General features: G+C 55.1%; 1 protein-coding gene across 1 annotated transcript; it reads right to left on the bottom strand.

Annotated features, from left to right (window-relative positions):
- Nucleotides 1–7,234: 7,234 nt before the first annotated feature.
- On the bottom strand, nucleotides 7,235–14,169 carry NAIF1 (nuclear apoptosis inducing factor 1). The gene is made up of 2 exons (XM_029061967.1): nucleotides 13,343–14,169; nucleotides 7,235–9,690 (listed from the first exon to the last, which is right to left on the bottom strand). The coding sequence occupies exons 1-2, from the start codon at nucleotides 13,812–13,814 to the stop codon at nucleotides 9,218–9,220; spliced, it is 945 nt and encodes a 314-aa protein (XP_028917800.1). The 5' UTR covers nucleotides 13,815–14,169; the 3' UTR covers nucleotides 7,235–9,217.
- Nucleotides 14,170–16,439: the final 2,270 nt, after the last annotated feature.

Raw genomic sequence — 16,439 nt, 5'->3', positions numbered from 1 at the left:
CCCGGCGAGTCTGTTACAAAGATAAATGGACTCGCTTGAAAAGAACTGTAAGGAGGAAAATAGAAGGTCATTGTTCAGCCATGAAACAGCTCCCCAGATGTGTCTAAAATGCTAAATGTCTCAAGAAGCAGCCCTTAGCGAGGGGTGATTGTGTCTCCCCGCTGTCTTTGTAGTAATGACTTCTGGCTCTGAATCACAGAAAAGCAATTTTGAAAATTGCTCCTCAGCGTAGCTCCTTGATAATCCTAATTGATTTTGTGTATTTCTGTATTATTATGTATTTGTGTAATAGTCCCTGTCCCACATCTGGCTTACAGTTTAAGTAGGCTTTAATCCCCATATTAAAGATGAGGAAACTGAGGCCTAGAGAAGCAAAGTGACTTGCCCAAGATCACACAGCAGGCAAATGATGAAGGCAGGATTAGAATCTAGGGCCTCTGACACCCAGTCCCATGTTCTTTCCACTAGGTCATGCTGCTCCTCTAAATAGGGGTGATGGATATTTCTAGACTTGCTAATAATGAACATCAAGCCCCCAGAAGATGCAATTTGGTACCTCCGATTCTGAGTCATTTCAAAAGCTGCTGAACTCGTTCGTCTTGTCAACAAGTGGTATTGAGGAGGGGGCTGCGTGGTCCAATGGAAAAAACATAGGTCTGGGAGTCAGAGGACCTGGGTTCTAATGTTGGTTCTACAACTTGTCTGCTGTGCGATCTTGGGCAGTCAAGGAATCAGTGGCATTTATTGAGCACATGCTATGTGCAAGGCACTGTTATACACTTGGGACAGTACAGTATAACAGAGTTGGTAGACATATTTCCTGCCCACAATGAGTTTCCAATCTAGAGGGCAAGTCACTTAATTTTCTGCGTCTCAGTGTCCTACTTAAATCCAATTCCCTTTTAGTGCACCATCAGCCCCATATGGGACAAGGGACTGTATTCAGCCTGATTATCTTGTATCTACCCCAGCACTTAATACAGTGCTCGGCACCACTTAAGCGCTTATCAGGGCTGTGAGCATCAGCCCTGGTGACTGACTCACTTGTGCTGTGTCCTTCTCGGGTCTGATTCTGGCTCTTCTTTATCACTGATGGGTTCCGGACCAGGGACCCTCTTGCTGGACCCTCGGAGCTGTGGGGAGAAGGAGGGATCTAGAAGGTGGGAGCGGAAGAGGAGGGGTTAAATGCATTTCCACACTGGGGAGGGCAGGTTCCTTCCCTCTCAGGACCGCACCTGGAGAGTTCCAGTACCTACCAATCTCCGCTACGGGAGGGAGAGTCAAGCACAGGCATAGCCGTTCCATTCCTAGCTGGGCAGTGGCTAAGACAACCTGCTACAAGTCAAAACTCACCTGTGCTGGGCAGCAGCGGCATGGGAGAGAGTCCAGGGCGGAGACTCAAGTTGGCTGCATGGAAGAAGGCGACGGAAAACCATTTTGTCCAAGAAAACCTGATGGATACACTATCGGAGTGATTGCAGATGGAGAGTGGGGTGTTCTGGGAGAGATGTGTCCATGGAGTCGCTACGGGTGTGAGACGACTTGACAGCATAAGACAAGAGGGCAGGTCCCACCATTGCTCAGAGAATATTTGCTCATAGAGTCGCAGAGAGCCACCTGGAGGCCTATAAAGCTCCATAGAGCCTCCTAGAACCCCATAAACCCTCCTAGAGCCCCAGAGGGAGCCCCATAGTGCCTCACAGAGTCCCAAAGAGCCCCAGTGAGTCTCAAAGAGAGCCCCGCAGGACCTCACAGAGTCCCATAGCGCCTCATAGGCCAGAGGCCTGGAAGAATTGGGGTTACTAGTGATTGCTGGGGCATATTATGGCCAGGAGTCACCCCATGAATTGGATGCCTTGAGTCCAGTACTGAAAGTCTCTGCCACTTCATAATCAATGGTATTTACTGAGGGCATAATGTTGTACGGAGCACTGTACTAAGCTCTTGGGAGAATCCGGTACAACACAGTCGATAGACGTGTTCCTTACCTACGATGAGCTCTGTCCCCTTTCCCACCCTGGAGGCGAATGGGGCTTGGCAGGGGACGATGGTGGCAGCAGCTGTGGGGGCCAGCGAGAGGCTTTTGGGGGTGGCAGGGGCCGGTCAGCCTCTGAAGAAGACACAAGACATGTGGCCCAGGCCCCGGTGGTAGCGTAAGTTGGGAGGATGGGGCTGTGGCTGCCAAGGAAAATAAACCAGGAGGGGTTGGGGGTGGGCAGCGACCCCGCCTCATTGCGCCCTATTCTGGGCCATTTTGAGGCTGGTTCAGATTTCCAGCCATGCCCCATTCAGAACGGCAGGAGTACTGGCCACCTAATAATAATAATTGGGGTATTTGTTAAGTGTTTACTATGTGCCAGGCACCTTACTAAGCCCAGGGGTAGATACAAGTATATCAGGTTGTACACAGTGCTCTGCACACAGAGAGCATTCAATAAATATGATTGAATTGAATGAAGTCCCTGCCCCAGCTGGGGTTCACAGTCTCGAGCCCCTATTTTATAGATGAGGTAACTGAGGCACAGAGAAGTGAAGTGACTTGCTCAAGGCCACCCATGACCTTCTGACTCCCACTTCTGTTCTATCCATTATGCCATGCTGTTTCTCATTAGCCATGACCTGCCCCAGCCCTGCCCGACTCAGGCAGAGGTTTGGTGACCTGCTCCAGCCCCCACCAACCCAGGGGCGTGAAGCTAGACTCGTAAGCTCATCCCTCTTGACTGGAAGTTCGTTGTGGGCAGGGGATGAGTCTGTTTATTGTTGTATTGTACTCCAAGCGCTCAGCACAGTGCTCTGCACACAGTAAGCGCTCAATAAATACGACTGAATGAATTGGGAGCTGGCCAGCCGGGTTAGGTCCCCTAATTGCCACCCGGGCAGGGCTCTACGATGCCAGGGGTGATGTGTTGACACCAGGCCACGCCACGCCACCCACTGCTGTGATGATCAATTAAGCGAGCATTTATTGAGGTCCCACAAGGTGCGGGGCGCTTAATTGGCTGCTGGGGAAGGTACCTGAAATGAGAGACGATCCAGTTCTTGCCCTCAAGGAGCTTCTATTACTATCTCACTGCCCAGCCTCCTCTGCCTTTCCAGACAGCGGGTACCCCCAATCAAAGACCCTAGCTCTTGAATACCAATGTTTACAATAATGATAATAAATATTATTAGTATCAATCAATCGTATTTATTGAGCGTTTCCTTTGGGCAGAGCACTGAACTAAGCGCTTGGGAAGAGTACAGTGTGACAGAGTTGGTAGACACGTTTCCTGCCCACAATGAGCTTACAGCCTAGAGTCTATAACTATCGTACTTGTTAAGCACTATGTGCCAAGTTATACACTGAGCACTGGGATGGATCCAGAGGAATCAGTTTGGTTAGTTTCTGTCCCAAATGAGGTTCACATTCTAAGTAAGAGTGAGTAGGCTCGAATTCCCATTTTACAGATGAGGTAACTGAGGCACTGTGAAGTTATTTGCCAAGGCCACACAGCAGACCCTGGGCAAGCAGCGTAGTGTAGTGGATGAAGCACGGGCTTGGGAGTCAGAAGGACCTGGGTTCTAATTCCGGCTCCTCCACATGTCTGCTGGGTGAGCTTGGGCAAGTCACTTCATTTCTCAGGGCCTCAGTTACTTCATCTGTAAAATGGGGATTAAGAGACTGAGCCCCACGTGAGACAGGGACTGTCTGACCTGATTAACTTGTACCTACCCCAGCACTTAGAAAAGTGCTGGGCATATATTAAGAGCTTAACAAATACCATAATTATTATTATTATTATTATCAAGTGGTAGAGCTGGGACTAGAACCCAGGTCCTCTGTTTCCCAGGCCCGGGCTCTTTCCTAGGCCAGGCTGCTTCGGGTTGTCTTTCAACTGAATGGAGCATCCCTGTTGAAAGCCAACAGGGGCACCCTGCCCTTTCCATCCTTTGGCAAATGGGAGTCAAAAGGCCACTAATCTGCAACAAAAATTGGGGCTGTCAGACGTTAGGTCCCCCACTAGACCGCAAGCTCTTTGTGGGCAGGGAATGTGTCTTTACTGTTATATTATACACTCCCAAGAGTTTAGTACAGTGCTCTGCACACTGTCAGCACCACAACAGGCCACTACAAACCTAGCCCACACACTTCACTCCTCTAACTGCAAACCACCTCAATTTCGCCTCCACCCTTTGCTTGTTCTCCGTCCTGAGTTCCAGCCTGGAACTCCTCCCCCTTCATATCCGACAGACGGCCACTCTCCCTACCTTCAAAACCCTACAAAAATCTAGAACCCCGGTGATTTAGAACCTCACGGGTCTAGAACCTCGGTGATCTAGAACCTCACGAGTCTAGAGCCCCCAGAGGGCAGAGCCGCCTCGGGAACCTAGAGCCTCGGGGCACCGGAGCCCTAGGACGCCAGGGCCACCTCGGGAACCTAGAGCTTTTGGGAGTCGGAGCCGTCTCGGGAACCCAGAGCCTCGAGGTGCCAGAGCCCCAGGATGCCGGAGCTGCCTTGGGAACATACCTCCTCCTAGAAGGCTTCCCCGAGAAGCAGCGTGGCTCAGTGGAAAGAGCCCAGGCTTGGGAGTCAGAGGTCATGGGTTCAAAACCCAGCTCTGCCACTTGTCAGCTGTGTGACTGTGGGCATCACTTCACTTCTCTGTGCCTCAGTTACCTCATATGTAAAATGGGGATTAAGACTGTGAGCCTCATGTGGGACAACCTGATGACGCTGTATCTACCCCAACGCTTAGAACAGTGCTCTGCACGTAGTGAGCACTTAGCAAATACCAACGTTATTATTATTATTATTAACATCTCATCTCCCCATCCTATTCCCCAATCCCTTCTGCACCACTTATGCATTTGGGTCTCTCTCCCTTTAGCACTTTGATAGTCACCCAAACCCGAGCACCTCAGCACTTAGGTACATTTCCTTACACTCCGCCTCTTCCCCGCTCTGTAATTTATTTTAATGCCTGACTCCCTGACTAGTTTTTAAGTGCTTTGAGGGCAGGGAATAGGTCAAATAACTCGATTGTACTGTACTTTCCCAAGAGCTCAGTACGGTGCTCTGCACAAAGAAAGCAGGGGCCTGGGAGTCAGAAGGACCTGGGTTCTAAATCTTGGCTCCACCACTTGCCTGCTGTGTGACCTTGGGCAAGCCATTTCATTTCAATGTGCCTCGGTTACTTCATCTGTGAAACGGGGATTAAGACTGTGAGCCTCATGTGGAACACGGACCATGTCCAACCTGATTAGTTTGAATCTATCCCGGTGCTTAGTACGGTGCCTGGTACCTAGTAAGTGCTTAACAAATACCATAAAAACCCCAATAAATGCCACTGATCGATAGAGAACATTTCTATATCTCACCCGTGTTCTTCTTTCCCAGCTTTTAGTAGCGTGCTTTGCACATACTAAGACCTTAATCAATAATAATAATAATGGTGGTATTTGTTAAGCGCTTACTAGGTGCAAAGCACTGTTCTAAGCGCTGGGGAGGATACAAGGTGATCAGGTTGTCCAAAGTGGGGCTCACATTCTTCATCCCCATTTTACAGACGAGGTAACTGAGGCCCAGAGAAGTTAAGTGACTTGCCCAAAGTCGCACAACTGGCAAGCGGCGGAGCCGGGATTAGAACCCACGACCTCTGACTCCCCAGTCCGGGCTCTTTCCACTGAGTCACGCAGTTTCTCTACTAATATCGTAGACTGTAGGTTTTAAACTCTAGACTGTAAGTTCACTGTGGGCAGGGAATGTGTCTGTTATACTGTTATGGCATACTCACTCAAGCAGTTAGAAGAGTGCTCTGCACACAGTAAGCGCTCAAAGTAAATACGACTGACTGATTGACTATTACCACTAAAGCCCTGCAGTCTCTGCTCTCTCGTCGCCCATTGAACTCTTGAACTAAAACTAAAGGGTCAGGCAATAATAATAATAATTCTGGTACATATTAAGTGCTCACTATGTGCCAGGCACTGTACTAAACGCTAGGGTGGGTACAAGGAAATCAGATTGGACAGACTCCCTGTCCTGCATAGGGCTCACAGTCTTAACCTTGAGAAGCAGCATGGCTTAGTGGAAAGAGCAGGGGTTGGGAGTCAGAGGTCGTGGGTTCTAATCCCGGCTCTGCCACTTTCCAGCTGTGTGACCTTGGGCAAGTCACTTAACTTCTCTGTGCCTCAGTTACCTCGTCTGTAAAAATGGGGATTAAAAAATGTGAGCCCCACGTGGGACAATCTGATCACCCTGTATCTACCCCAGCGCTTAGAACAGCGCTCTGCAAATAAGCGCTTAACAAATACCATAATTATTATTATCAACTCTCATTTTACAGATGAGGTAACTGAGGCCCAAAGTGAAATGACTTGCCCAAGGTCACACAGCAGACAGGTGATGGAGCCGGGATCAGAACACAGGTCCTTCTGACTCTGAGGCCCGTGCTCTGGCCACTAAGCCACACTTCTTCATGGGGACTTCCGTGAGTGGAAGTGACTTTCACCTTCCTGTCTAGAATTCTGCATTATCACCATCCTAAAGGCAGCCCCATTTTTGGTAGCGTCAGTCCTCAAACAGCAGCTCTGCTGTAGTTGTATAGAAATAGGGTTTAATGAGCATGTGCTGGGTGCAACACCTGTGCTAAACCCAAAACCAAGAAGAGGCACGTCTGCTGCCCACAAGGGGTTTAGGCTTCCAGCCCTGTCCTGAGAGACTGGTCGGGAGATGCTCTTGGGGGAAGGGGAGGCGGGGGAATGAGTTGGCACCGCGGCAGACGTGTTGGACATTAGAGAGGTCAGAGGCCTTATGTGTCAAGACTAGGGGCTGCCTGGATCAATTTATCAGGGGCCGTTCCATTCGCCCTTTTGAAACACCTTGCGATTTCAACTTCCTGCCATATTCTGTTTGGCGGCTTGCCGGCCTGCCCCCATTCGCCCATCCCGGTTCGTGTCTGCCATCCCCGTTCCCAGGTCCTAAGGGTTCGCGCTTTGCTTTTTGCCCAAATTTCTGAACTAGGATCTCTAGCGCCGATAGCCCGGGCTGAAAAATCCGGAGAGACCCCAATCTGTCAGTGGGCTCCTCTGAATGCCCAGGAATCTCACCAGAGGCAGCTCCAGTGAGCCTTAACTAGTGCCCTTGGACCCTGGACTGGATCTGTGTTTCTCGGCAGATCTTTTCCCTCCAAAACTCAGCCTCCCAACCAGAGACACTTTTACGCGAGATCAGTCGACTTAGCCGGAGACGTGTTTAAAAAAAAAAAAAGATTTTTAATTAAAACAAATACCTGGAAAGAAGAAGCAAATACCATCAGGATTCCTGTTGGCACCTAAAGTCAATCAGAGTTGGCTGACACTTCAAAAATGGGTTGGGAGTCCACAGAGGATTGCACCTGCATCACGAATGGAGACTCGGGGAGCTGAGCTGGGCTGCTCCGTCCCGGTGCGGATGCCGAATCGAGATTCCGGGGAAGGAGCGAGGCTGGGGTTGGAGGTCGTTTGCCGTCTACGCCGTCTGCCTCTTTTTCTTTCCCTTCCCTGCCTCTCTCCCTGCCCCATCACAGAACCCAAAATGATGCTCTCTGTCAAATGTCACAGCGGACCTAAGCACGGCTCGGCGTCGGAGCTCGTCGGAGAACAGCTGAAGATAAATCCAGTCTCCCTATGATTGACGCCACGGGGGACTGATGGAAACGGTGACCTTCTTTTGGATTTGGCTGTCACGGGGAGGCGGGTAGGGAAGAGGCGGAAGGGATCGGCTTGAAGCAACAGGTTTGGAAACGTGCGTTGGCTCACAAGGACCTTTGGGATGGTGAGGCGCGTCCATTCTAGCTACGCCCAGTGGTCCTGCTCAGCCCCAAGGCTTGGGGGTGGAACCGCAAAGAGCCTCGGTTAGAGAGGGAGGAGGAGGCTCTTGAAACCCATCTGGAGAAATTAAAGCCACCAGCTACCGAACGTAAGGCGAGCAGACTCAAAGCGATGAAGAGTGAAACATTTACTCTCTACTGCTCTCCCATTTTAGCCCCAATGCGCAAGCTTGGAAGCAGGGTGGAGGGGGCAAATTTCCAGGAATCCAAAGGTCCTAGCCTCTGTGGCAACCCTGATCTACCCGATCCGTACATTCGGTGTCGGTCTTAGCTTTGGATTCAGCCCGGTTGGGGATTGCACATTCCGCAGTAACACGGGGGTGGGAGCCAAATGGCATAACGCCTCGACGACACCGGCTTCGTTGCGGGACTGGATCCCGGGGGGTGTGCGTGCTTATGGGAAGGAGGAGTCACCTTAGCTCCTGGCTAATCCCAGAAATGACAAAGTCAGCCCAGAACTCAATAGGGGACTACCTTCAGGCCGGGACCCTTCACTCATCTGTTCAATTTCCCTCCGGTTTGCAATGTGATCTAAAAGAAGGGCACTGGGAAAAGCCGGGCACGAGAGAGCTTTGATGACGAGCTCCTGGTGGCCAGAAGGCATCTCTCCCCGACCCCCCAACCCCCGAGCTCTCCTGAGCAGTCTAGCTTGAGGGGCTTAGCTTTTAAAATCAGGGCGGGGGGTGCCAGTATGGCTGTCCCATGAGGTATTCCTGAAGAGTAGGGAGAAAGATGCCATGAGAGAGATAAAGAGAGAGAGAGAGAGATGGAGAGAGACCCAACCTTTGTGACATTGAATGCATTAGCCCAGGTGCCTAGGCACAAGCAGGTGGGAGAAGGGGAGGGAATTTTAGCCTCGGACCTACTGACATCAGTCCCCGGAAGGGGAGAGAGATTAAATCCAGCATCGGGTGTTCACAGTGGTGGCCCGTTGGGTTGAAGTAGCTTGGCAGGAGCACTTATCTGCGTTCTCTTCAATCAGTACCTTCGTATCGAGAGAGAGATGAGATGGCAGGTCAGCTCTTGCCACTTCCATCACAGCAGGGCCCGCTCCCCCCAGCTCGGAAACAAAACGACCGGCCAAGCTTCCAGCTCCGGGACGGAGCAGGGCGCGGGAGGGGTGGAGAAGGGGGTGGGGGGAAAGAGATTCTCGTTCCAACTGGCAGTGCTACGTCCCCGGCCCCGCCGTCATTCCAAAGGCACGGTCTGTGCCCAGAGTCCCGAGTTCCTCCGAAACGAGAGGTCGCTCCTGGAGTCCGCCCGACCCGAGGGGCACGCCCGCAAACCCGCCTGGGGCCCGGTGGAGGATGCCCTGCCCCGCCTTCATCCGGTCAGGGCAGAGAGACAGCTCGGCCAGCCTCCGGGGTCACTGGATGATGCCGTCCTGTTGCCCGTTCTGGGTCATCTGTCCGGGATCGGAAGGTGGTGCAGGGCTGGGCGTGTTGCTCTGCAGGTAACGGCGGAAATCTTTGATCATCGGACGGAGGACCTGGATGAGGGCGCTCAGGGCTGCCTGGGTCCCTTCCATGGCCTGGGCTTGGCGCTCCTGGGCGCACGCCTGCACCTCCTGGGAGCGGCGGATCATCTGCAGGAGGTCGTTCTGCTGCTCCAGGTGCTGGGCGATCTCCTTCACGTGGAGGTTGGTGACGCGCTGCTCCTGCAGCAGCTTGGCCGAGTTGAGGGCGATGCGGCTCTTGAGCTCCTGGGGCTTGAGGGCCACGTCGGCCGGGTGGGCCAGCATCTCCACCGGGGCCTCGGCCGTGACCGTGGAGGGGGCCTCCGTCGTGCAGTACTCCACCACTCCGTCCTCCAAAGTGTGGTACGTGGCCTCGGCGGGAACTAGAGAGCAAAGGGAGAAGAAAGCCGGGTATCATTCCTCTCTCTGCGGACCATTCGATCGTATTTACTGAGCGCTTACTTTCATTCATTCAATCAATCGTATTTCTTTAGTGTTTACCATGTGCAGAGCACTGTACTAAGCACCTGGGAGAGTACAATAATAAACCGACTCATTCCCTGCCCACAGCGAGCTAACGGTCCAGGGTCGGGGGGGGGGGGGGGGTGAGGGGGGACCGGACAGACGATGACACAGCCAATCATATAAATAAATGACAGATATGTACATAAGTGCTGTGAGGCTGGAGGGGGGCGATGAACAAAAGAAGCACGTCCAGGTGACGCAGAAGGGAGTGGGAGAAGAGGCCGGGAGTGTTTAGTCAGGGAGGGTCTCTTGGAGAAGATGTGCCTTGGGGGAGGATAACTGTCTGTCGGATTTGCGGGGGCGGGGGGCATTTCAGACCACTCAATCGTACGTATTGAGCGCTTACTGTGCGTAAAGCACTGTACCAAGCGCTTGGGAAAGTTCACTATAACAGACACATTTCCTGGCCACCACGAGGCCAGAGGCAGGACGTGGACCAGATGCCTGGGAGGGAGACCCGGAGGGAGGGGGGAAAGAGAGATGGGCGGGGGGGAGAGACAGAGGAGAGGGCTACCAGGAAATTCGGCAGAAGTACAGAGGGGCGGGGCCGGGGACTGCCCAAGACACGGCAATCATCATCATCAGTATGGTACTAGTCTTCTAGACTGTGAGCCCATTGTCAGGGAGGGATTGTCTCTCTCTGTTGCCGAATTGTGCAAGTGCTTGGTACAGTGCTCTGCACACAGTAAGCGCTCAATAAATATGACTGAATGAACGAATATTAGTTAAGCATTCTGTTAGGAGCAATGTGACTTAGTGGAAAGAGCCCGGGCTTGGGAGTCGGAGGTCACGGGTGCTAGTCCCGGGCTCCGTCACTTGTCAGCTGTGTGACTTGAGGCAAGTCACTTCACTTCTCTGGGCCTCAGTTCCCTCCTCTGTCAAAGGGGGGTGGGCGATGAAGCCCGTGAGCCCCACGTGGGACAACCTGATTACCTGCTACCTACTCCAGCGCTCCGAACAGGGCTTGGCAGATGGGAAGGGCTTAAATACCGTCATTGTGTGGCTTAGTGGAAAGAGCCCGGGCTTGGGCGTCAGAGGTCGCGGTTCTAATCCGCCACTTTGCTGTGTGACCTTAGACAAGCCACTTCACTGCTCTGGGCCTCAGTTCCTTCATCTGTAAAATGGGATGAAGACCGTGAGCCCCGCATGGGATGACCCGATTACCTTGTATCCACCCCCGCGCCCTCCAGCGCTTACTTAGAACCGTGCTTAGTCAGTTAGCATAGTAAGTGCTTAACAAACACCATCATTTTTATTAATAGGAAGGGCCGACTCTGTGCCAAGCCCTGCTGTGAGCGCTGGGGCAGAAGGTGAGGGCCCAGTGGCCGGGGGCAGACTTTCTCGTGCACGGGGGCTAGCGGGGTCGACGGCGGGATAAGCGTGAAGGGGGGACAGTGAGGAGATGAGGGGCAGAGGAGCGGAGTGTACGGGGTGAGAAGTAGAAAGAGAGAAGGGAGGTGAGGTAGGAGGGGGCAAGGGGATGGACAGCTTTGAAGCCGAAAGTCAGCGAAGAGGGCAGGGAGTCCAGTGCTCTGCACAGAGTAGGTGCTCCATAAATACTATTGAATGAATGAATGTTGTCTCGTTTGGGCTTTGTTCTCTTTTGCTCTGCTGTCTGTCTAGACGGTGAACCCGTCGTTGGGAGGGATGGTCTCTCTCTGTGGCCCAACTGTTCATTCCAAGTGCTCCGTCCAGTGCTCTGCACAGAGCAAGCGCTCAATCGATACTGGTGAATGAATGAATGTTGTCTTCTTTTTGTTTTGCTATCTGTCCCCCCGGTTTAGACGGTGAGCCCGTTGTTGGGCAGGGAGGGTCTCTGTCTGTGGCCCAGTTGGACATTCGAAGTGCTCCGTCCAGTGCTCTGCACGTAGTAAGCGCTCAATCAATACTATTGCTTGAGTGTATGTTGTCTTGTTTCGGTTTTGCTGTCTGTCTCCCCCGTTAAGATGAGGTGAGCCCGTCGCTGGGCAGGGAGGGTCTCTCTCTGTGGCGCAACTGTCCATTCCAAGCACTCCGCCCAGTGCTCTGCACATGGTAGCACTCAGTCAATACTGTTGCATGAATGAATGTTGTCTTGTTTCGGTTTTGCTGTCTGACTCCCCCGTTTAGATGGGGTGAGCCCGTCGCTGGGCAGGGAGGGTCCCTCTCTGCGTCCCAACTGTCCATTCCAGGCACTCCATCCAGTGCTGTGAACATAGTAAACACTCAATCCATCCCAGTGAGTCCCTTCCACGGCCCAACCGTCCAACCCAAGCGGTCCGTCCAGTGCTGTGCACACAGTGAGCGCTCAATCCACCCCAGTGAATCCCTTCTGCGGCCCAACCGTACATCCGAATTGCTCCAGTCCAGTGCTGTGCACAAAATGAGCGCTCAATCCATCCCAGCGAATCCCTTCTGCGGCCCAACTGTCCATTCCAAGCGTCCGTCCAGTGCCGTGCAAATAGCGAGCGCTCAATCCACCCCGGCGAATCCCTTCTGCGGCCCAACCGTCCGTGGGAATCGCTCCAGTGCAGTGCTGTGCACAAAGCGAGCGTTCGATCCACCCCGGTGAATCCCTTCTGCGGCCCAACCGTCCATCGGCAGCGGTCCGTCCAGTGCTGCGCACCCAGCGAGCGCTCGATCCATCCCGGTGGATCCCTTCTGCGGCCCAACTGTCCATCCCAAGCGGTCCATCCAGTGCTGTGCGGAGAGTAAACGCTCAATCCATCCCAGTGAATCCCTTCTGCGGCCCAACCGTCCCTCGGCAGCGCTCCGTCCAGTGCTGCGCACCCAGCGAGCGCTCGATCTATCCCGGTGGATCCCTTCTGCGGCCCAACTGTCCATCCCAAGCGGTCCATCCAGTGCTGTGCGGAGAGTAAACGCTCAATCCATCCCAGTGAATCCCTTCTGCGGCCCAACCGTCCATCGGCAGCGCTCCGTCCAGTGCTGCGCACCCAGCGAGCGCTCGATCCATCCCGGTGGATCCCGTCTGCGGCCCAACCGTCCCTCGGCAGCGCTCCGTCCAGTGCTGCGCACCCAGCGAGCGCTCGATCCATCCCGGTGCATCCCTTCTGCGGCCCAACTGTCCATCCCAAGCGGTCCATCCAGTGCTGTGCGGAGAGTAAACGCTCAATCCACCCCAGTGAATCCCTTCTGCGGCCCGACCGTCCCTCGGCAGCGCTCCGTCCAGTGCTGCGCACCCAGCGAGCGCTCGATCCATCCCGTTGCATCCCTTCTGCGGCCCGACCGTCCGTGGGGATCGCTCCAGTCCGGTGCCGCGCACCCAGCGAGCGCCGGATCCATCCCGGCGCATCCCTTCTGCGGCCCGACCGTCCCTTCCAAGCGGTCCTTCCAGCGCCGCGCACACAGTGCGCGCCCAATCCCTCCCAGCGCATCCAGCGCCGCGCCCCGGGCGAGGGCCCGACCCATCCCGGCGCATCCCTTCGTCGGGCGCGCCGTCCACCCCGGGGGGGCTGGGCTGGACGCCCCCCGGCCGGTCCCGGGCCCCCCACCCCCCGGTCCCCCGCTCACTCTGGGTGAGGGTGACGGTGGCGTCGGCGCTGGGCAGGGGCAGGGGGTGCAGGGGCTCGGGCCCGGGCAGGCTGACGACGGTGGCCTCGCCCAGCAGGTTGCAGATGCGCTGCTGCATGGGGGTGAGGAGGACGGGCGCCAGGCCGGGGTCTCCCGCGTCCCCCGCGGCCGCTGCGTGGCCTTCCCCGGGGTCGCCGCCCTCCACGGCCGCCCGCACCTGGGCCACCTTGCGCCGGACCTCGGTCTTCAGGTCCGACCACTTCTTCTTGACCTCGGGCAGCTCCCGGCGGCAGGTGGTGACGGCGTTGACCCGGCGCAGGATGTCCTGCCAGGCCGCGCTCTTGGCGGCCAGCGGCACGCCCGCGTTGAAGTGGTTGACCAGCAGGTGCTTCTGGCGCTCCAGCTCCTCCACGATGATCTCCACCTCCAGCTCCGAGAAGTTCATCTTCCGCTTCTTGACGGGGGCCGTCATGGCCCCCCGAAAGGGGCCGGTCCCGCTCCTTCCTCCTCCTCCTCCTCCGCTACGCCAAGGGCGCACCTCCAGGCCCGGCTGCCTTACGCCAAAGGCGTACCTCCGGATCCCAGACGCCTTACGCCGAAGGCGTACTTCCGGATCCCGGACGCCTTACGCCAAAGGCGTAGCTCCGGGCCCCCACTGCCTTACGCCAAAGGCGTACCTCCGGGACCGGCCGCCTTACGCCAAAGGCGTACTTCCGGATCCCGGACGCCTTACGCCAAAGGCGTACTTCCGGATCCCGGACGCCTTACGCCGAAGGCGTACTTCCGGATCCCGGACGCCTTACGCCAAAGGCGTAGCTCCGGCCCCCCCCCCCACTGCCTTACGCCAAAGGCGTACCTCCGGGACCGGCCGCCTTACGCCAAAGGCGTACTTCCGGATCCCAGACGCCTTACGCCGAAGGCGTACTCCCGGATCCCGGACGCCTTACGCCAAAGGCGTAGCTCCGGGCCCCCACCGCCTTACGCCAAAGGCGTACCTTTAGGCCCAATGGCCTTACGCAAAAGGCGTACCTCCGGGTCCCAACTGTCTTACGCAAAAGGCGTACCTCCGCGCCCCAACTGCCTTACGCAAAAGGCGTACCTTTAGGCAAAACTGCCTTACGCAAAAGGCGTACCTCCGCGCCCCCAACTGTCTTACGCAAAAGGCGTACCTCCGCGCCCCAACTGCCTTACGCAAAAGGCGTACTTCTGGATCCCAGCCGTCTTACGCAAAAGGCGTGCCTCCGGGACCGGCCGCCTTACGCAAAAGGCGTACCTCCGGGTCCCAACTGCCTTACGCAAAAGGCCTACCTCCGCGCCCCAACCGCCTTACACAAAATGCCTACTTCCGGGCCCCAACCGCCTTACGCAAAAGGCGTACTTCCGGGCCCCAACCGCCTTACGCAAAAGGCGTACTTCCGGGCCCCAACCGCCTTACGCAAAAGGCGTACTTGCGGGCCCCCAGCTGTCTTACGCAAAAGGCGTACCTCCAGGACCGGCCGCCTTATGCAAAAGGCGCACCTCTAGACCCAACTACCTTACGCAAAAAGGCGTACCTCCAGACCCCCAGTCAATTTACGCAAAGGGCGTACCTCTAGGCCCAACTGCCTCTCCAACGGCCTTACGCAAAATGCGTACTTCCGGGCCCCCAACTGCCTTACGCAAAATGCGTACTTCCGGGCCCCCAGCAACATACGCAAAGTGCGTACCCCGGGGCCTTACGCCAAAGGCGTACCTCCAGGCCCAGGCCGCCGCCGCGGCGCTGCGTAATGGCTTCGTGAATCCGCCCCTTCCGCCGGCGAAGCGCGCAGAAGCGCCCCCTCGAGGCCGGGCCGTGCACCGCCTCCCTTTAGCCTCAGGCCCCACCTCCGCGGGGGAAACTGAGGGCCTTTTCATTCGGCCGAGCGGCCCCCGCCCCCGCCCCCGCCCCCGCCCCCTATTGGGCCTCCCATCCGTCCGTCGCTCTCCAAAGTCCCGCCTCCCCCCTCCGATTGGCCCTCTTCGTTGGGCATCATTCATTCATTCATCCAATCGTATGGATTGGGGGCTGACTATGGGCAGAGCACTGTACTAAGCGCTTGGAATGGACAATTGAGCAACAGATAGAGACAGATAGAGAAGCAGCGTGACTAGGGAGTCAGAGGTCGTGGGTTCGAATCCCGGCTCTGCCCCTTGTCAGCTGGGTGACTGTGGGGCAAGTCACTTCACTTCTCTGGGCCTCAGTTACCCCATCTGGAAAATGGGGATGAAGACTGGGAGCCAACCTGATTCCCCTGACTCTCCCCCAGCGCTTAGAACAGTGCTCTGCACGTAGTCAGCGCTTAACCAACACCAACATTACTATTATTCTTCCCTCTGCCTCAGTTACCCCATCTGTAAAATGGGGATGAAGACTGTGAGCCTCACGAGGGACAACCTGATTCCCCTGTCTCTCCCCCAGCGCTTAGAACAGTGCTCTGCATGTAGTCAGCGCTTAACAAATACCAACATTATTATTCTTCTCTGTGCCTCAGTTACCCCATCTGTAAAATGGGGATGAAGACAGTGAGCCTCACGAGGGACAACCTGATTCCCCTGACTCTCCCCCAGCGCTTAGAACGGTGCTCTGCACATAGCACTTAACAGATACCAACATTCTTCTTCTTCTTCTCTGTGCCTCAGTTACCCCATCTGTAAAATGGGGGTGAAGACGGCGAGCCCCATGTGGGACAACCCCAGCGCTTAGAACAGTGCTCTGCCCATAGCGCTTAACAAATACCAACATTTTTATTCTTCTTCTCTGTGCCTCAGTTATCCCATCTGTCAAATGGGGATGAAGACAGGGAGCCTCACGTGGGACCACCTGATTCCCCTGTCTCTCCCCCAGCGCTTAGAACAGTGCTCTGCCCAGAGTAAGCGTTTAACAAATACCAACATGATGATTATTATTCCAATCCCTGCCAAAGGAGGGGTTTACCTTCTAATCGGGGGAGGCAGACGGATAAAAACAAGATCACATAATCCCGATAAAGAGAATCAAGATAAATAGATCAATAGCATCGCCGTTCATTCATTCAGTCCTATTGATTGAGCGCTTACTCTGGGCAGAGCACTGGACTGA

This window comes from Ornithorhynchus anatinus, chromosome 4, assembly GCF_004115215.2.
Source record: "Ornithorhynchus anatinus isolate Pmale09 chromosome 4, mOrnAna1.pri.v4, whole genome shotgun sequence".
NCBI lineage: Eukaryota > Metazoa > Chordata > Mammalia > Monotremata > Ornithorhynchidae > Ornithorhynchus > Ornithorhynchus anatinus.
Note: the sequence above shows the minus strand (reverse complement) of the source record. Positions and strands in the feature narration are given on the sequence as shown.

What these genes read in the sequence shown, in the direction of transcription:
- NAIF1 (XM_029061967.1), bottom strand. Translation starts at nt 13,814, where the DNA reads ATGACGGCCCCCGTCAAGAAGCGGAAGATGAACTTCTCGGAGCTGGAG. An exon ending in CACCGTCACCCTCACCCAGA is followed by an intron (nt 9,691 to 13,342) that starts GTGAGCGGGGGA and finishes TTTGCTCTCTAG; the next exon opens with TTCCCGCCGAGGCCACGTAC.